General features: G+C 36.0%; 1 protein-coding gene across 1 annotated transcript; it reads right to left on the bottom strand.

The window, feature by feature from the left end:
• Nucleotides 1-4,540: 4,540 nt before the first annotated feature.
• LOC132553631 (peroxisomal bifunctional enzyme-like) lies at nt 4,541-22,503 on the bottom strand. The gene is made up of 18 exons (XM_060217888.1): nt 22,251-22,503; nt 20,206-20,345; nt 19,373-19,511; nt 18,357-18,513; nt 17,660-17,789; nt 17,481-17,530; nt 15,597-15,743; nt 14,856-15,005; nt 13,977-14,120; nt 12,576-12,695; nt 11,482-11,634; nt 10,083-10,151; nt 9,462-9,564; nt 7,939-8,085; nt 7,500-7,624; nt 6,556-6,653; nt 6,103-6,212; nt 4,541-5,724 (listed from the first exon to the last, which is right to left on the bottom strand). Exons 1-18 carry the CDS (start codon nt 22,319-22,321, stop codon nt 5,624-5,626), a joined length of 2,154 nt encoding a protein of 717 aa, XP_060073871.1. The 5' UTR covers nt 22,322-22,503; the 3' UTR covers nt 4,541-5,623.
• Nucleotides 22,504-22,602: the final 99 nt, after the last annotated feature.

Genomic DNA, 22,602 nt, shown 5'->3' with positions numbered 1-22,602 from the left:
TATGCAAAATGACCACAAAGAGCATAATATCCTTTTATTCCATATGCATTTTTAACTGTATATAAATATATTCTTGAAGTCATATTCACCGCCATGATACCAAAGACTTGCAATACAGTTTTTACTTACAATATTTTGGACGATATTCATACAAAAAGTTTATTTATTTTTAAAGAAATTTAGGGAAATGATATCTGGTCAGTATCAGCAGGGATGGATATCTTTATTTACTTTAGAAATCGTTCAAATGAATGATACTGGTCCACATTCAGACCACTTACAATAAATCATTATTATTCGAAAATGACAAATTGTTAATTCCCCCAAAAAGTTAACGGTCTGTTTGAGGACGTTAAACAGCTCTGTTCTAGAGAGCTATGGATTTGAATTTCCGAGATAACTATTTTAAATCTCATCAGTGTTTTATTGGTACAGTAGAGTCAAGATTTAAGCCAACATTCCTCAGTGCTAATGGGATGCTCAGGAAGGTTCAACGTTAGATGAGTCAATCTTCTTTTAATTTAACTAAGAAATTGCTTAATCTTATAATACAAGGTCAGTCTAATGCTTGGGTTCAAAGTTCAATCTTGTTTGAAGCCGAGGAGATGTTTTTTTAGTTATTGTTCTTCAGTTGTACAGGATTTTAAGCACATGCGCATGTACCTTGATTGACTGTCATCAATGAGAACAATACGTCACAAACTTCTGGGTAATATTTGGGGTCAGAAATTTGTTTGTTTGCCGGATTTATCGCCCCTTGAACCACTAGGGCTATTTTGAGGTGGGGCTCCTTTTAATAGCTGGTGAATACATTAGTAAACAACATGTTGGATGTCAGTCGCAGAACGTACAGAGCAATTAGTGAGAAATGGCTTGCCTAAAAACACGTCAGCACGGTAGATTAAAAATGAATACTGTTGGGTTTTTTTTCAAATACATTTGACTGACTTTCAAAACATGTTTTAAGATCAAAGAGATCAAACGTGTTAAAATCGAACTGAATATCATGCCTAGTTAAATTTATGCAAATGCACATTTTGCTGAAAACAGAACTATAACGTTAGATTAGTTTTTTAACAGGTAGTATTACCAAAGTCATGAAAACAGAATTAAGACAGAACAATATGCAAACAGATATCGTTTTTGTGAAAATGAAGCCTTATAACATGTTTAAATATGCAATAAAGCAAATGACACACTATATGGCCATCAGAGGAAGTCAAACGAGCAGGATAATATCGACAAGGACTAAATACAATAAGATAATCTTAAAATGTGTGACATTTCTGTTAAGAAATAAGATATTCGTACAACTTTCTTGTCAATGGCTTTTTTTTACGTTTATTCTGGTACAGAATTTTGACATTCCTATTCAATAGACTCAGAAGTATACACAATACGATAAAAAGATTTATTCGAATGCACAGTGCTTTCTTTATTTTATCATTTTATTTTGGTGTATTTGCGGACGATAGGGGTATTTTTCTTAAAATAAAGAGTCCGAAGCGATCATTGTAAGGGAGACAACTTCTACAAAATATCTTGCTTAATACTCACCAGCTGATATCAATATCTTCTGGTCATTTTGCTTATATTTCCTGTTCCAGTTAGTGCTATGACGAATTTATTTAAACAAGGACACGACAGCCCTTTAATAATCTTAGTTGTGCAACATGCATCAATGTAAACAGTGGACAGAGATAGTAATGAACTTGTGTGACTGGATTTACACACGCAGCCCTGCCCTCCCACCGTTTTGTTCTGTAACTTTGAATATCAATCCCGGAAGACCAGTTGCCTTATTCATTGTGTACTGATGAAGATGTTGCATTGTAAAGAAAGATTTGGTAGAAAACGTAATACATTTGTGTGTGTATTTATTAACTAAACAGTGGAAACATTTGTATAAATGACATTGTTATGTGACTGCAGTAGCAGCTATATTTTACCAAGTCAACACCGGTTGGGTTCTCGTTACTCATGGTAAGTTTAAGGGGAGACGAAACACGTTGTCCAACCCCAATTTAACACCGCGAGGACAGCTGATCATCTCAAATGTGAAAAGTCTAATATTGCTTTAAAGTTTGTCCTTAAATGCTGGATTGAAGCGTGAATTAGCCATATGGTAACATCAATAAATAAGGGCTCTACTTCTCTAGAAATAGCCGTCAGAAATCAAACTGTACAAAATCCAAGATGGCTACACATCGGCCATTTTGTAACTGATTCCAAAAATTGGTCGATGTGCAGCAAGGGAGCTAAGGCTTCACTTTGGTTTTTATACTGCGTTTTATTACAGTTTAATGGTGCTTTTCCTATGTATATGACGTGAGTACATGTTTTTGAATATCATAGTATCTGAGTTTGTGGGAGATAGGATATTTTCTTTTCTTTCTTCCTCTTCTCCGATATGTGCCAACAATTCTATGAAATTTGAAAGTGTCTCTAAAAGAAATAGTGACAAAATCGGGAGAGGACCTCTCACATTAGATTTGATAAAGGTCCATGTGGCACTCCTCGAGAAATCTTGATAACAGGCATTCATAATCAAAATCTAAGATGGCCGCCTGCTAGCCATTTTGCTTTTCTGATCAGTTCCAAAGTCAACCGAACACAAATAGAGATCAGAAAACATACGTATCAAATTAAAGATTTGTTAATGGAAGGGTAGAAGGTCAGATCATGATTGGAACAGTCAACCATCAAATGGTAGGCAAAAAATCCAAGATGGCGACCGCTCAGCCATTCTCTTTTCCAGATCAGCCAAAACTTGGACAATGTACTGCAACTAGGGACTCCATGCAACTTAAATATGGAATTTGAGAATGATTCCTTCAGTACTTCTAATGAAATATTGAAAACATATATACTAGTGTAAATGCATGTACAAATACATAGGAGAACAAACTGTGATAGAAAAATGAAGATTTGTATAGACATGTCAATGAATAACTATAACTATTTAAATCCAATCTTTTTCTGATCAGTCAAACATGTACACTGGACAATGGCCACATGTCGGCCCCATTCTTTATCTGATCAGTCAAACATGGACACTGGACAATGGCCACATGTCGGCCCCATTCTTTATCTGATCAGTCAAACATGGACACTGGACAATGACCACATGTCGGCCCCATTCTTTATCTGATCAGTCAAACATGGACACTGGACAATGGCCACATGTCGGCCCCCTTTTGTCCTGATCAGTCAAACATGTACACTGGACAATGGCCACATGTCGGCCCCATTCTTTATCTGATCAGTCAAACATGGACACTGGACAATGACCACATGTCGGCCCCATTCTTTATCTGATCAGTCAAACATGGACACTGGACAATGGCCACATGTCGGCCCCCTTTTGTCCTGATCAGTCAAACATGGACACTGGACAATGGCCACATGTCGGCCCCATTCTTTTTCTGATCAGTCAAACATGGACACTGGACAATGACCACATGTCTGCCCCATTCTTTATCTGATCAGTCAAACATGGACACTGGACAATGACCACATGTCAACCCCATTCTTTTTCTGATCAGTCAAACATGGACACTGGACAATGGCCACATGTCGGCCCCATTCTTTTTCTGATCAGTCAAACACGGACACTGGACAATGGCCACATGTCGGCCCCCTTTTGTCCTGATCAGTCAAACATGTACACTGGACAATGGCCACATGTCGGCCCCATTCTTTTTCTGATCAGTCAAACATGGACACTGGACAATGACCACATGTCGGCCCCATTCTTTATCTGATCAGTCAAACATGGACACTGGACAATGGCCACATGTCGGCCCCCTTTTGTCCTGATCAGTCAAACATGGACACTGGACAATGGCCACATGTCGGCCCCATTCTTTTTCTGATCAGTCAAACATGGACACTGGACAATGGCCACATGTCGGCCCCATTCTTTTTCTGATCAGTCAAACATGGACACTGGACAATGACCACATGTCAGCCCCATTTTTTATCTGATCAGTCAAACATGGACACTGGACAATGACCACATGTCGGCCCCCTTTTGTCCTGATCAGTCAAACATGGACACTGGACAATGGCCACATGTCGGCCCCATTTTTTTTCTGATCAGTCAAACATGGACACTGGACAATGGCCACATGTCGGCCCCATTTTTTCCTGATCAGTCAAACATGGACACTGGACAATGGCCACATGTCGGCCCCCTTTTGTCCTGATCAGTCAAACATGGACACTGGACAATGGCCACATGTCGGCCCCATTCTTTTTCTGATCAGTCAAACATGGACACTGGACAATGGCCACATGTCAGCCCCATTCTTTATCTGATCAGTCAAACATGGACACTGGACAATGGCCACATGTCGGCCCCATTTTTTCCTGATCAGTCAAACATGGACACTGGACAATGGCCTTATTTCGGCCCCTTTTCTCTGATCAGTCAAACATTGACACTGCAAAACCTGTGATTTGTAACATACTGATTACCTATTATATCACACATAAAAAACACCAATGCTTAGTTGTTTTTATCTTTTATTATCACATCATTAAACAATTCCAAATCAACAACAGAATAACATACAATCTAAAGCTGCACCATAACATAAAAAAATAGATTTATGTTGCAATATCTTAAATAAAGAAAATCTCCAACATTAGATCAGAAATCGCATTGATATGTTATTCATTGATGTGATCTGTGGACCGATTTATCCAGTTTTTTTATCGTAAAGATACATTAATGCTAGAGGCCAATCACCTGTTTTAATCAGCTCACATAAACAAGACACTTCATTCAATACAAAAATAACATCAGCACAACAAGGGTCAAAATGACCTAGCATTTTTATACCCATGTTAGGTGGTTAGGTGGTGAAGTAGTAAACACTCCCCTTTCACCTAGGTGATGGAGGTATGATTACCCAATTAGATGAGAGAAAGTATATTGTTCACCTGCCAGGCCACATAGCTTTTCACCAGATACTCCATACAAGGTTTGGACCTTCACAAGCTTCCATGAGGGTCAACAACAGTGATTGATATAAGATACAGCTTTACGATTGTTGTAAAATACAGGGTATAAATACTGATGTTTAGAGTAGGAGTGTCAAGTTTGGAACACGTTAAAGGCAAAAAAAAAAAAAAAAAACAAAATGAAGCGTCATTAAAATTTTGAACAGTTAAACATGTCATCAAAACTATACAATCACAGTGAAAGATTAATGTACAGTAAATTTTCCCTGAATTTCGAGATAAGTTGACATGTAATTCAATTGATTGTAATCTGAGACTGAAAATAAAATCTGAGTACAGTTCCTGGATAAAAAAGTGATGCAAACATATCTCCAAACCATATCCTGATAATGTATGACAGGAATTAAGGTAAGTTGAATGATAACATTGATCACGGTAGTCAATACAGTTTTGTTAAACACCAATGAAATTTTTTGTTAAGCAAGTAATCCTTGCTTCAGTATTCTTATAACATAATTGCACGTTGGAATTCCAGCCTTGACCTCCAGCGACCTAGGGTTTAACCCTTCAGTTTCCTATGCAATGACCCTTGACCTCAAGAGGCTTGAAGCTTGACCTCCGATGATCTAGAGCCTGTTCATTAATATCTTGTGATTTATAGCTTGGCGCCAGGACTGGCCATCCATTGTGACAATGGAATATTCTGCTCACTAAGCCTCCGTAACAGTAGACTAGGAACCCAGTGCTTGCTGTATGCTGTAATATTAAAAATTGTGTCAATAGATCAATGTCTATATAAAGATGTGGTATTGTACACAATACCAAAAATTTATCCACATATTGTGCATATATTGTCGTAACATATGCACATTACAGTATTTAACACATTTATTGCAGGTTGGTAAAAATGACAGATTTACACTGTATTACCTAACAGAAATTAAACAGAAAGCTGGTACAGTTATGACTAAACAGCAGCATTAGGTAACTTAAATGTTGATCAGTGATGATAACCATCATTCTTTAATTTGAAAATTATTGAAAAACCTAACATTGAGTTAATCAGTGTCTCTAGTGAAGTTTCATGCCTCAGACCGTGGTGAGTATTGTGTCGTGGGGCAATCTAATACTTACGGAATGCTTCATGGTAGTGACAAATCCTGTCATAGATGCGGTCCAGCCCCACCTGACTGGCGTAGTACATGGGACCTCCTAGGTACTTTGGAAAGGTGAAGCCGTATAACCTGTTTACAACACAATCACATGTAACAAAGAACACTTTGTCAATCCCTCAGGCTAAGATAACCAGAAGAGAGGAACTGGGACTGAACACAATAGTTCATATGATCCATTGGCTCAAGTATCTATCCAAATACTACTAAATTCTAAATGGTTGAATATTTCTTTTTATCAACTGCTTTTTTCATCATATTTGTTTATGCTAACAAACATTAATTGAAAGATTATACAAAGTGCATTTATGCTTTGTTAGGTTTATCAATATTTTTCTGTGCCGAAAAATGAGATACTACTTCAAATGCAATAATCATGACAAGGGACATAACTCATTTTTTACTTAACACTCACCAACTGATATCAATATCTTCTGGCCGTTTTGCAATGCCTTCTTCCAATATTTTGAAGCCTTCATTTATACAAGGATACAGCAGCCTCTCTATAATCTCCTGTAATGATATTTAACAGTAACATATGAACATTGCTAAGATCTAAACAAACTTCCTGTGTTCAATATAACAAAAGAGATTTAGCAAAATTATCACAACTTAAAAACTTCATCTCCACGAAATACATATACAAATCACAGTATCTGCTATGTCACTGTTTTATCTTGTTTCCTGAGAAAGGATATATTTACAGGTTGCTTTCAAATAAAATAGAATTCATCCCCAAATGTTACATGTACAAATTAGAACATAATGTGCCTTAAGTGAGGGTCTGTAGTTAATTATCACCTGTGACAAGGGTTGATGTCGTTTGTCTGTCTATTCAGTTTACCAGTCAGGAGAAGTTAAACTCTTCTCTTCCATCCTGATTTACATGTATTTAGATGGCATGCAGGTATTGTTTTGTCTGTAAAGTTAATGTCTGAGAAAAAAGGTGAACTGTTTCATCCTCAAGAGCGTACATATGAGGAGATTGTGCCATGCTCTATCCTGATAAATTTACCTGTGAGGACATGATACATCTGCAATCTTATCCTGTTAGATTTACATGTGAGGAGATGATACACATGCCGTTCTTCCTTGTTAAATCTACCCATTAGGACATGGTACACCTGCAGTTTATTCTTGTTAAATTTACCCATTAGGACATGGTACACCTGCAGTTCTTTCCTGTTAAATTTACCCATTAGGACATGGTACACCTGTTATTACACCCATTCTGATTTACCTGTGACGACATGGTACACCTGGATTTACCTGTGAGGAGATGGCACACCTGTTATTCTATCCAGTTTAGTTTACCTGTGACGACATGGTACACCTGCAACTATACCCATTCTGATTTACCTGTGAGGAGACGGTGCGCCTTTCCATCCCTAGCCTCCTGCAGTGTCTTTCTAACACAGAAATCACCTCATCATCTACAGTGGCTAATTTCCCTCCAGCCTTCTCATACTTGTACCAGCCTTTACCTAAATTTTATAAATTATACAAATACATTTTATCAAGAAATAAATCTGCTTTCATATGAAACCCTGTAATTTTCCTGCAACAATCTGACATTATTACTACAGAATATCTTTGACTAACAACATTACATAACAAAGTGTGAAACAGTCAGCATTAATCCTGCAATATACTGATTGTTGGTTTGATCTAAATTTGCTTTTTTGGTCTTTCAGTGATTATTTGAAATAAATGCATATAACAAAATATTACACTGAAGCTGATAATTGGTGATTTTGTCAGTCCTGGCAAAGATACCATAAATTAAACCATATCTCACCAGATTTCCTGCCAAGTCTACCCATATTTACTAGGGTGGCATTGAGATGACTATAACGGTTTCCACCCACAAAGCGAGTCTCATCTGTAAGTTTAATGCCAAACGTCTTTGCGATCTCTTCAGTTATTTTCACATTGATGTCCAATCCTGAAACAGATTTCTAGATTGATATCAAACCAGTAAACCAAAAGCAATATTATCATACAATTGTCTGTTGGAAGAAGATGAAATAAAAAATTTACCGATAAAGAATGTCTGAGCAACACACAGGTGACATTTTAGAGTTCCCCCTGTGGGGTTCTGTTGCCTATTATTGTATAACCTTTGAGATTCTTTAAGAGTTGGATACTTTTCTTTATTTCAATCTTTGTGCTTGTAATTTGCCTTTAATTATATGTTGAGTTGACAAGTGAATTTATCATTAGGTAACACTAATAAATATAATCAATAACAGTCGTAATTCAAGATGGCTTCCTGTCAGACATGTTGATTTTATTTTAGTTCCAAGTATGCAACACACAACTAAAGTTTATTTTGGTTTAGTGTGGCTTTTCATCAAGGTCATTTGAGGACGTGCCAGCTGCAAGTTCGAGTAGAGGAGGAAAGCTGGAGTTCTTGGAATGAAAAAAACATTGATCTGCGGCCAGTACTTTGCAACTGCCCCACCTAGGCCTGGAATCCTCACCCACAGGTGCAGGGCTAGTGACAATGACAGACACCTTAACTACCCAGTCACTGTGGCCCTTAGTACAAATAATGAGTGAGTGGAACTTTCATATGAAATTTGAGAAAGATCCTTCAAGTATTTATTAAGAAACAGTGAAAACAAACTTTTGAATTTGAATTGTTTGCTGGAATTTGTTTTATAAGTCCAACAATAACCAAGGCATGACTAGGAACCAGGGGGTATTTATGTATGAAATTTGAGACTGATCCATCCATTGCTTCTAAACATGTAGTGACAACAAACTGAGCTTATCAAAATCCCAGACTGTCCCATGTAGGCCATTTTGTTTTTTTGGCAGATCAATTCAAAAATGAAAAAAATCACTACTTGGGACACATCGGGTGCTACATATGAAAGTTAAAAATGATCATTACTTCTTAAGAAATAGCAATCACAAGAATTTTGAAGCACAGATGCAAGTACGAAGGATAGAGAGCAATTTGATATCTTCTCCATGTTTGGAAGGGCTGAAAAGTTCAAGTAACAAGTTACTGCTACCAAATCTGACACTTTCAATTTCACACCAAAAATTTTCACTGTTGCTATAACAAACCTGCATGTTATGAGATTTTTTCAAAATCACTTTGAAGCAATATATTAAAACCTTGACACTTTTGAATCAACCTTAATTTTCATCATAAAGAAATGTTAATAATTTACTGGTACACTTAGGATACATCTAAGTCATAGCCATATTGCCTTGAATATTCTCCTAGTCTGTATATGTATTCATGTATCTTACTCTAGAGAAAGAGACAATCAAGAAATGAGGGTAAAAACATGATGATAACCTCACCTGACAGATCGCGGACCTTGAAGGGCCCCATAGGCATCCCAAAGTCCTCCATCACCTGGTCCACCTCCCATGGCAGGGCCCCCTCCTCCACTAGGAATGTTGCCTGTAGGAACAAGAGGTTTTACTCATTGACAGTAATTAATTAAACAAAACTATAAGAAGTCAATTTTACATATCTATTTTTCAGGATTAAAGAATAACAAATTCTGGAATTATAATTTTTTGAAATTAGAAAATAAATTAGGACATGATCGTTATTTCAAACTAATGTAAACAAAACCATCATAAGTTGAATAAGAAATAATTAAATTATTTTCAATAAATAGGAAAAATCATCAATGATTTTTGTCCTCATAAAGTTATCAAAATTATTCGAATTTTCTTACTGAACCAAAAATTTATTTTTCAAACATGTTCTAAAATCAAGCACAAAATGGCATTCTCATAAGTTAACATTCACAACTCTGGCTTACTGTTTTATTCTCGTTTAAAATCTATTGGCAAGCCATCAACAACCTGCTTACAAGCATATCCATGATAAAAATCAAGGACTTTCGCAAAAATGGGCCTCAGTGGACTAGTACATTTTCTAATAATTTGATATGATTGTTCACATCTTACTTCTGTTCCATATGGTGTATTCATTCTATTAGCAAGGAACCCTTGGCAGGATTTCACGAGAACTGGAACCTGAAAACAAATATAAAATTGGAATAAATGATTTTTTTCATTTACAGTTAGTTCAGTTTGGTTTAACCTCTTCTATGTTCTATTCGCTTCTACAAAATGTACGGTTATTTAAAGACAGTGTTATGTATGCAAGGTGAGTGCATGTGCTGAGTGTTTGTGTTTACGGTAGGCTACTGTATATTGTATTGGTGTGGAAGTGATGATAATCGTAAAGTGCTACCATACTGACATATACTGCTGAAGGACCCCAGCAGGACACCTGATCTAGCTTTATCATACTGACATATACTGCTGAAGGACCCCAGCAGGACACCTGATCTAGCTTTATCATACTGACAATGGATTAACCAGTCGTTACACTACCATACTGACATATACTGCTGAAGGACCCCCAGCAGGACACCTGATCTAGCTTTATCATACTGACAATGGATTAATCAGTTGTTACACTACCACAGCCCTGAGTGTTAAGTGGTAAGTAGTACTTTGTATCTATAATATTTATTTAAAAACTCCAATAATAATGTCTTCACCAAGGACAGACACAAGGCCTTTTTGGCAGGGACGAACATTCATGACAAATAATTAAAATAATATAAAGAGCAAAAGTTAGCAAGGGAGATATTTGGGGAAATAAAACAGTTGTTTAGAAAGAACACAACAGAAAAATATAGGGTTTTAACTAATGTTTTGTTAAAAAGGATGATAGATAATACCATATCTATATTTCGTTAAACCCATCGTAGCAACATATTACCTTTGACTCAAAGTCATGGGTTGGGCTTATTACAGGACTCGAGGAGGCCAAGACATTAACTCCAGCTCAAAGTCATCAGACAGGCTTATTACAGGAATCAAAGAGATCAAGATATTAGCTCCGAAATAAAATGAGGAGTGGGCTTATTACAGGACTCGAGGAGGCCATGACATTAACTCCAACTCAAAGTCCTGGGATGGGCTTATTACAGAAATGAAAGAGGCCAATACTTTATTTCTGAAACAAAATCAGGGGTGGGCTTATTACAGCACTCAAGGACTTCAAAAGACATTACTTCTGACTTATAATCAGGGAATGAGCTTATTACAATGAAATAGTTGTTGGAGAATGTTATTGAATAGCAAACTGCAACATCATGATGGGCTTATTACCAGATGTGGGGACATTGCTGAACAAATACAATATTAAAGAAACTGTGGGAATTCTGTGGGGTGATGTTGACATAGGTTCAGTGAAATTTGTGGCAATACTAAATAAACAATACACATCTATTGTGGTGCAAAATTTGGTGTTTGTCATTGGGATAGTTATAAGTTGACACTTCTAATGTACCTTCCCGATGGTCTTGCCCAGTTTCATCACTGTGGCAGCGGTAACTGGTGATGTCCGTGTACTGTAGATATTCTCCAACAGTTTCATATGGTAGGCTGGGGCAAAGAAATGAACACCCACGCATTTCTCAGGTCGATTGGTTGCCACGGCAATCTGTTATAGAAAATTTTAGATACTGTAGCAACATTGTTATTTTTAAGTGGTTTTAATTTTCAGTATTTTCATATAAGTTATTGATCATAAAAGAAGATAGAATAAAATAAAACGAAACTAAAACCCAAACAAACAAAAAACAAACAACCTCTAAAAACAACCTCTGAAAATAAAATCACGGAGATGATCATCGTCTATAATCTGCATACAAAAATATGCTGTTCACAGCAAAAATTTCAACCATAGTAGACGTCAGGAGTAGGCACAACACGAAGCAGTTCCGGTCCAATGCACGATTTATTCGTGCTAGCACAGTGAAATCAGGAATGCTAGCACAAATAAATCGTGCATTGGACCAGAACTGCTTCGTGTTGTGCCTACTCCTGACGTCTATTCTACTTATTTGTAGTGGGTACTCGGTATCCTTTTGGATCCACGGCTGTTCTCGGAAGGAATTTCCTGATTTCACTGTTTGTGGGACGTTGTGTCTCCACCTCATGAAAAAATTTGTTTCTTATTCTATCAAATATAAAATTGCTTGAAGAATTTCTCTGGTTTTGCAGTCCTTAAAGTGTAGTTAGGATATTTATATCTATAATTTTATCTTACATATGGAAACACACGACTTTAATTTACTTTGAAAGTGACAAGGTTTACAAGGGCATGTGATTAAATTCATTATCACAGAAAATATATGGCTGCTTGATATCGGATTCTGTATTTTTGATAACAGTTAACTGATCTTCAGCTACAAGTATGAGACAATCGGTTTAAGTGTAATTGTTATAGAACAAGTTCTGTCAACACTTGTACAAGGGAAGTGAGTCTTGATTTTTCACTTTTAGAAATCTAACCCCAGCTGTCTAGCTGAAAGGCAAATACATTTTCCATTCTACCATTTAAACATCTACAATAAAATCTAGTATCTACAGTATACTTACTCTGTCAATATCTAAACTTGAGGTGTTGGAACACAAGATGGTACTTGGTTTGCAAATTTTGTCCAACTTTGCAAAAATTTCTTTCTTTAAATCTAAATTCTCGTAGACAGCCTCTATAACCTGTAGAAAATGGAAAAATAGATAAATAAATGACTAAAAACAAGAAATAGTTCTGTCATCGTAATCACAATAATAAACACGATGATAATGTTTAAAAGATAAGTGGAATTAAACAGAAAATCTTATACAAAGTATTTTTTTTTTTTTTTTTTTTTTTGAGCTTAACGTCCTTGTTCCGGTTATAACCAAGCCTAGGACACCACAAAGTATTAAGTTGTGTTGTGAGTCATTGACAGTGAAATGAAACAACTGAAACCAAGAAACTTGAATTCGTAAAAACTTTACATTGTTTGATTCAGGTAAAATTGCAAAAGGTTTTAACCAGTGAAAACAAGAGATACCAGAGGGATCTTGGCGCCCTCCATTATTTGATCTTTATTTGCTCTTTGAAAGTTGGATCTTTTCCCTTCTTTCACTTCTCTGTTTTTGCTCTTCATGATCAGAAATTTGAACATTCCTGTGCACAAAACCAAAGATGCTTGCCCGTCAGCCATTTTATTTTTGAGATCAAACCCTGAATCTAACAGGAGAAACCTGGGACAAAGGGGTCCTTACACTTGAAATCTGGGAATAATCTATGCAGTATTTCTCAGGAAATAGCAATAACAAACTTTGAGAGTCAAAATCCATGATGGCTGCCTGTTGGCCATTTTCTTTTTCTGATCAGTACCAAAATCTAACAAGCACAATAATGAATCAAGGGAGACCTATACATGAAATTAGAGAAAGATCTGTGCTGTAGTTTGCAAGAAATAGCAGTAACAATCTTTCAATGTCAAAATCCAAGATGGCCGCCTGTCAGCCATTTTATATTTCTGATCTGTCCCGAAAATCAAATGGGCACAACTAGAGACCAACAGGAACCTACAAATGATATTTGAGTGTTTCCAGTACTTCTGAAGAAATACCAATATAAAAGATTGTTTACGGACAGACGGACGGACAGACCACAGACGTAGGGCAATTCGAATAACCCACCATCTGATGATGCTGTTCAAAAAACAACTGTATAAGTATGTGTTCTAATTTTCAAAATGTTTTCGGTAATATTTCACCACATATATAAATTACCGTATCCTTATATGTCTTGTAACCACGGGCAACATCGAACGGCCATCAAGAAACTATTTACAGTAGTTGTACAGAGGTCACATGACATCACTAACGTGATATTTGTGATGACATATAAACTAATTTGTCGTTCCATTTGCATGTGTTGTGAGGTTAAAACCTGTGCAGTATGTCACATACATTGTTACGTGATAGCAGATAATACTTTACCAGGTCGACACCGGTGAGGTCATCGTAACTCATGGTGGGTTTGAGGAGAGATGCAGCACGTTGCCCAACCTCCACTGATATCTTGCCCAACTTCACACTTCCCTCCATCAAGGCCTTTATAGTTTTCACACCATTATTCAGAAACTACAAAAAATAATCAACTCACTAAGAAAAACAGGGAGAGCAATATATCTGGCCAGTTTTACAGAACATAGCATGTACTCTATTGTATCTGTTCTATGTAATACGTATGTGTAACACAAGTCATTATTTGCTTCAATGCCTCTGCTACGACTTGAACCTGGAACCTCTGGCTTAAAAGTCTTATGTCATTAAGCTAAAGGAAAGATCTCTTTAGACAGGCGGTATAGTACAACAAATATGTCCCTAAGTCCCACAAGTCATTATTTGCTCCAATGCCTCTGCTACGACTTGAACCTGGAACCTCTGGCTTAAAAGTCTTATGTCATTAAGCTAAAGAAAAGATCTTTTTAGACAGGCAGTATATTACTACAAATATGTCCCTAAGTTATATATGTTTACTAGTTTCTAAATTTAATAGCAATTTTTTTTTAAAGATTGCAATTAACATTCAGTATGTTATCGATGCATTTATCATAAACACTTGGATTTTTTTTATCATTACATGAAAATTAACGATCATCAATTCTTTTCACTATATATCTATATATTATTATTTTTCTTCCCTGCTATTTGTAGCTGGCGATATGATTATCAAAAAAGTAAGAACGTAACTATAATGGTATTAGACACAGCATCCGTCCACATCTTATCCTTTCTTTTGATCATTAAGGATGAATTTATTTTAACAGACTTCTTTTGATGAAAATAACAGTTCTATGCAGAATAGTTAAGTACTTTTTCATTCTGCTCCACCAGATAACAGGGAAGTCCAGCACTGAGGATACAAACAGCAATCCCCGACCCCATAGTCCCAGCACCGATGACAGCAGTGGACCGTACTGGAAGAGGTTTGGCTGTTTCAGAGTTACCACCTGGCATTTGCCACTGGAAATAGAGCAACATCAGAAAATGCCAATGTTAGTTTGCAATGAGCTATTTTTTTTAGAAACCAACACAGTGGCACATGTACATAAATTATGCGCATTTTTGTAATCAAATATTATAATGGCTTTCATAGTTTTCTCTCATATTTATATTTTTTGGTTTTCAGTCTATTCATAACAAATACTTCATTTTCACATTGAAAAAATTTGAAATTACATTTTTCGTTTTTCATTTAAATAATTCAAGAAACAAGACGACAGATCTATGAAAGTTACATTTTAATGAATTATTAACACTATTTACCGACAAAATACTTGCTACTTTTTCTCCATAAATCTAGAAATGTGACTACAGTTCTTCTCACAGGTTCATGTAGCCATTTAAGTTAATCTGTCTTGGAAGAATCAAATACCAGATTTAAAATGTAGCTCTGAATCACTGAATCCCAAAATCTTCACCTTAGCAAAATCTTTATGCATGGCTGATCTAAATTAGCAGTATTTCTATAAAAAAAATCATAGACATACAAATTTCAGATATGCAATATTTTTTGTGAAGGAGAAATTACAAATAAATTTACGTAGGCCTTACCTTGCCCACCAATCTCTCGGCAAAGAAAGCATACTGTTGAGCACGTGCCTGGCCAGACTGCCCCAAAACTTTGAACAAGGTTTCCTCATTTTTCACTCCTAAATCATAAGGTTTTTCAACGGATGCTTTAATAGCTCTTACACAGTACTGAAAGTAAAATAAACCATTTTATCAATTAAGATATCTGTGTATAAAATCTTCTGTAAATACGTCTGATGATATTGATATTCCTATATCAACATAATTTGGTGTTTAATTTTTTAGCTAAGTTGGCCTTTATATGCTCACTTTTAAGCAGTTCATGATAAAAAACAGTTTTGTTATTTGTAATGATGGCAAGAAATGTGAAGTAGGTATAAAACTACACAATGTCTAGCGAACTGTTTGAGGTTTTTTGAGACAGGAGGAACAAGTGACTACCCATGTTATGTTAGCTAGGAATATTGCAGACTTTGCTAAGGAATGAAACAGAACAACAAATAACTGATACCCCGAAAATCAGATTTTGAGAGAAATCACTAGGTGGTTACACGATCTCAAGAAAAAGAACTTTGATTATGATCATGGAATATACAGTTACATGAGTGTACATTACAATTTTGTGTCTCGTGTACAATGTTTAAGATAGCAGGTGGTAGACACTGCTGGCAGACTTTTGTACAATGTTTAACATAGCAGGTGGTAGACACTGCTGGCAGACTTTTGTACAATGTTTAAGATAGCAGGTGGTAGACACTGCTGGCAGACTTTTGTACAATGTTTAACATAGCAGGTGGTAGACACTGCTGGCAGACTTTTGTACAATGTTTAACATAGCAGGTGGTAGACACTGCTGGCAGACTTTTGTACAATGTTTAACATAGCAGGTGGTAGACACTGCTGGCAGACTTTTGTACAATGTTTAAGATAGCAGGTGGTAGACACTGCTGGCGGACTTTTGTACAATGTTTAAGATAGCAGGTGGTAGACACTGCTGGTGGACTTTAAGTCCTCGAGGTTTGCCATAACCTGCTTGCCATGTTTATATTCACTTGAATAGTGACATGGTTCAGAAAATACACATGTACTTGACGCTATTCTAAAATGATCCGAATATGAAAATTACGAAATTTATCCAATAATGGGGCTGCACCTCCCCACTGAGATTTTGACTCTTCTTGCGATCACTTTGGATTTTCCTTAGTCGACTCAAAGGCTTCAAATTTTAGGCACTTAGCTTCACTGAGGAGTCCTTGAAGGACGAAACAGCTGTATGATCCATTGTTTGACTCTACTGTATCTTATCCTAACTTAGAAAAAGGTTCTATTCTCTTGCGTGTCTTGTACAAGTGTTAATTGGCAATGATGTCTAATCCAATTAATAGAATAATTTAATCATAATTCATTACGACATAAATATGGGTGTATACCGATATTCAGATTATGAGAAAATATACAAAAATACCTGATTGACTTCCATATCAGACTGACAAATACCGTATTAAATTTCAATTTGGACAGTATGTATTTCACTAACCCATACATACGATACAATATCAATAAAGTATAATACACATGGACATATTAGAATGACAGAATGAACAGATGCCAGAATTACATATACATTCGTAGGAGATGTACATGTAATGAATCTAAATATAAAAAAATCGGACATTAAGTTTATTTTAATGAATGCTCCACTACTGCAAAGAACGTTTACTCGGATTCATTGTTTTTGAGGCTGCAATAAAATCACAAAAAAACCTACCATGAAAATTAAATTTACAGAGAAAACTAAAGGTATTTTACCAATAGACTCATTTTGCTTCAAATTTCTGATTAAATCATAAATACTTGAAGTGTCGGAAAAAACAGCTTTACATCAATTATTTTAAGTGTTCTTACCACTGGTGCCTGGTATCCTTTGTATTTCTTTTTCACCTGAGCCATCGCAGCTATAATGAAAATGAAAAAAGACAAATCTGATATCTGAAATGCCGATAACAAATGTCTAGAAATTTCACCAAATATCATTTTTTCAACATGAACTTAGGAAAACTGATGAAATTTAAAAAAATATATACCATCAGCATATTCCTGGACATTTTCTCCTCCTGGCACTTGTACAGCTCGTAGTCTTCTTGGAATTGTAGACTTTCCTACCATACTCAAGGCATACTTTATGCCTGAATTCACTATATCACCAGTAAAAACCTGCAAATATTTTCAGGAAAAAAAAATAATCACACAATTTCTTTGCTTGAGAAATATAAAAACTGATTAACATAAATACAATAAATAATCTGGGGAAGTCAGCACAACTTCATTACAGTGTTGAAACAAACCACTATAACTAGATCTGATGTTTTGAGTTGAAATTCTTGTTGCACAGAAGCTATCTTCTATTTTAAGTAACAGTGACCTTGATCTTTACCTGTAACAAGCACTTTCCATAGGGTTGAAATGATTAACTTTCAGTAATCAAGTAATCAAAATTAACACATAGGGTTTAAACAAGTAGGCTTTATCTCATGTAAGTTAAAGGGATGGGAGAAGATTGTGCTGGCTTTCTTTTTCTTAAACTATTCATTGCTGTAGAAAAATCCTCCAAATTTGTTCCTACATATGTTACAATGAATATAATACATGCAAAACCACATTATTTTGTGCTATGTCTAGCTGGGCCAGGCATTTCCTTTTTGGGAAGAAATGATATATACTTGTAATATAAAGCATTAAGTATTGACATAATGCTAGAAAGAATGTTCATTAGTGACCTACCTCATCTATAATTCCATACTTTTTAGCCTGGTCTGCTGAAACATGGCGTCCTGATGTTATCATATCAAATGCAATTGGTAACCCGGTAACACGAGGCAATCTCTGGGTCCCTGCTGCACCAGGTAGGATTCCAAGAGCTACTTCTGGAAATCCAACCCTGCCAAGAAGATAGTAGGCCTTTTTTTAAAACAGATCTGTTAGCCTGTCGTTGAAGAAGAATGAATGCGAAATAACTCATATATATAGTAGTATATAATTACATCTATCACCTAAAAATTACAAGCTATGACCTTTAACCCTAGAACTTTTTGACAAAGTGAAACCTCAAAAATAGCATGTGTAAATTTTGAATCTTTAACCTTGATAATTATATAGTTAAACTGAACAGGTTTCGATAGTAAATTTTTCACTAGAATAAAAATCATAACCAAGCAACTTTATGAACTTTAAAATTGCCTTTTTTCAGTAAAAGTTCCTCACTTCTTCAGCCAAAATCCAAAATTTCTTTGCAAACCTGAGAGTCATCCTGTAGTGACAGACTAGTGCTTGCTCCAGACCACCCCCCAGATAAGCGCCCTGAGTTTAGTGACTTACTATAATTTTCAGACTTGTGTACCACACTGTGCTGAAACAGATTAGTGCCACCTCCAGATACCTCCTGGACAAGTGTCCTGAGTTCAGTTACTTACTTTAATTTTCACACTTGTGTCTCACATTGTGTTGAGAAATATTAGTGCCACCTCAAGATACCTCCTGGACAAGTGCCCTGAGTTGAGTGACTTACTTGAGTGCCAACCTGTTGTGGCAGAAAAATGTTCCCTTTTTATTCCCTCAAATAAAGACAAGTCTATGGGTTAAGTAACTTACTACATGTACTTTGCAGGCTTGAGTGTCAATCTGTAGAGCCACCTCCTGGCCACATTTTAGACATGAATCTTAGGTGCCACCCTGTAGTGACATATGTTTGCAATCTCCAGGTTACCTCATAGACAGGTGCCCTAGATTTAGAGACTTACTTTGCAGACTTGAGTGCCACCCTGTAGTGGCAGAAGAGTGCCACCTCCAGACCACCTCCTAGACATGTGCCATGGATAGCTGCCACCACTGGTTTTCTGCTGCTCTCAATGTTGTTGCCCACACTAGTTAACCATGGCTCTGTTAGGAAATTTTTTTTTTTTTTTTTAAATTTTAGAGACCAATCACAAACTTCACATGCAGCTTTACATTTCATTTTCATTTCCAGTCTCTTTGACCATTCATCAGTCACACAATGCAAATAAAAAAAACCAGCAATTTTAGTCTATAAGAATTTTACATTAATTTATGGGGGATGGGGGATAGGAGTGGCTTTTTACAGAACATTGATACAACATTAGTTGTCAGCAAGTCTTAATATAACTGAAAAAGAATAGTCTGTGATTATGGTCAGATTAAATATGGCAATTTTCCAACATACAACAACAGTATTATGCCAAACAATTGTTTTATTCTGTTTTTCCCCTAATTCCAGTCTAAAGTTGATTATTAAGATGACACATGAGTGAATATAAGCATCCGTCCGTACAAATTTAGAGTTTGATGACAACATACAGCTGTAATGTTCTTCTAGGATTTATCAATAATGATTGGTCCTAAAGTGTTAAAACCTAGAAGGCAATTAACGAAAACCAAAATTGGTCGAAATAAATATCAAACTCTACATTGGAATGTGCATTGACCTCATAAAATGTTGAATTGCTATCATTTCTAATACTTCATTTTATCAACAATTCAAATTTGGAGGGAAAAAATGGCCTTCTGTAACTACAATCATGTATAAACTCCAATTTTGATAAAGACAAGCTCTCACCTCTTTTTGGTCTGCTAAACTCCCTTATGTCTGCTCCAGCAGGAAATGTTCGTCCCTTTCCTGCTATTACAATAGCTTTGACATTTCTGTCCTTTTCCGCCTTCAACATCCCATCAGCAAGTCCTTTTCTGACAGCATGACTACAAATAACAGCATAAATCACTCAAAAAAAGTACAAGATAATTTGTAGAGAGTAAAGATACTGTACATAAATGAGGTTAACTTGCATCAATTAAACAGTAATCCTCGGTCTGAAGGGGAAATACAATGAAAGAATGCAAGTTAATACAGGCATTTACATACACCTCGATCAGCAGTACTGTTATCAGTGACGTAGATGTAAACTTGATCTACTTTACAATAAACAGGAAACAAGTTTTAAGCTCATATCAATTCCTCTTGTTGGCACAGGTTGAAGTGTGTGTGTGGTGTCATTCTGTGGGAGGAAACTGGTGTACCCAGAGAAAAACCACATAGTTGGTCAGGTGACCCCATACCTTTTCAGATCTGTTATGGAAATAAAATCCCAAATGTCTAGGTGAAAAGCGAATGCATTAATTACCACTGCAACCACCTGACAACCTTACAAAATTGTGATATGCATATATATCCACGGATTTTCCATGAACTCTATGGGCATTGACCATGACCTGCAGCATGTCCATAAACATACTGTAGAAAATACCTGTTAATCCATGGAAAAAGATGGTGTTCCATAGAAATCAATTTTTAACATTGTGAATTGTACAGCCAGGTATGCCCATTTTCTACCGTGAATTCCATGTAATTTCTTGAGAAGCTTTCACAAATTGTTCATGTGTAGCTCTACGTTTTTTTTCTCAAGCATTTGCTGTTAGATAATTAAAAGTAAAAATAAACATATTATATGTAGTTTTTCTATACAGTCATTAACATTGGTGAAATGACTTATAGGATATTTTCAGAAAAAAATGTTTTGAAAGGAACTAGAATGAGAAGCACTTTATAAAGACATTAAATCCAAAATTGGATAGACTATCATATACATAATTATCTCCCATTTTAATGACTGTAATAAACAATTGTGCCCTTACTGATTAAGTCATGTAGTGTTAACATGTATGTAACGATGAAGGCCTACTGAAGTAGTAAAACTAATTGTAAAGCATCTGAAAAATTAATATCAAATGCATATTTGCTTTATTAATCAGATGTGATTCTAGTTCTTATTTTTTTTCTGTACATGAGTAATCAGGACACTTCTGAATTTTGACTTTATGATATTTTTAGGCGTCAGGGGTAGGCACAACACGAAGCAGTTCCTGTCCAATCCATGATTTATTTGTGCTAAGAGTTGTTAACACGTTTCGGATCCAAGCGATCCGTCATCAGTCATCTGTCATCTCGGAAGGAATTTCCTGATTTCACTATTTGCGGGATGTTGTGTCTCCACCCCCCCCTCTGTTTATGATATTTTTGTATATAGACAATGCATGGTCAGTGTCTTAAAATATAAGCCACTTTTGTCTCTCTCTTCATCCTCGCCAAAATACAGCTTATATTTCAAGACGCTAAAGATGTATTCTCTATATATGTACATGTAGCCAATAACTTTCATATCATGAACATGCAAATAACAAACACATACACAGATGCACAAGTGTTTATGTACATGGGCATACACCAGGGCTCTTGATCTGCCAGATTTGAGGCCGAATCCCAATGCAAAATAGTATCTTTTTTTCCCAATTTAGACCCCAAGTTTTCCCAATTCTAAGGAAAACGCCGCTATTTTTCCCAATTCTAAGTGCCCCGGGCCCCAGTCCCAAAATGGGGTGTGAGAGCCCTGTACGCTAAAACTGTAAAGCAAAATCTAATGAAATGTACATGTACATATATAAGCTTGTCTTATGTGTTCAACTTACCCTGAAGTAGGTCCATCATAAAGTGATGACGGTTGTGATTTTTCTTAAATTTACAAATAACATTGCATGTACATTGGGCTAAAGTGAAAGTAGGTTGTTACAAAAAATGTTTAGTACAAGTTGAACTGCTGTTTGCATTACCTGAGGGCGTTGACAGGCGGATTATTAACAAGCAAAAGTGCAACAGAGCCGTTCACACTGTAGTCGACCATGGCGGCAGCTTATACAGTCACATAATTTGACCCTAATACCTGTCTAAAGTCTGCCTTATCTGAATACATAGGTTAGACCTTCTACAGTTGGTGACCTACTTTTTGAACCTGAGTTCAAGTTTAAAGTTTAACTCAGGAAGAATAGAACATTTTACATTCCGTGCATTTCTTAACTTGTTTTTCAAACGGATACATATAAGGATGATCGCTTAAATATGGTTATAAGCTGGAACACAGATAATACTATTTTCTAAAAACATGTAGCCTAAATAATACATTTT

The sequence above is a fragment of the Ylistrum balloti genome, unplaced genomic scaffold (assembly GCF_031769215.1).
Source record: "Ylistrum balloti isolate Yb309-2 unplaced genomic scaffold, AGI_CSIRO_Ybal_v1 Utg370342, whole genome shotgun sequence".
Taxonomy (NCBI): domain Eukaryota; kingdom Metazoa; phylum Mollusca; class Bivalvia; order Pectinida; family Pectinidae; genus Ylistrum; species Ylistrum balloti.
This window is presented reverse-complemented; position numbering and strand designations above follow the sequence as displayed.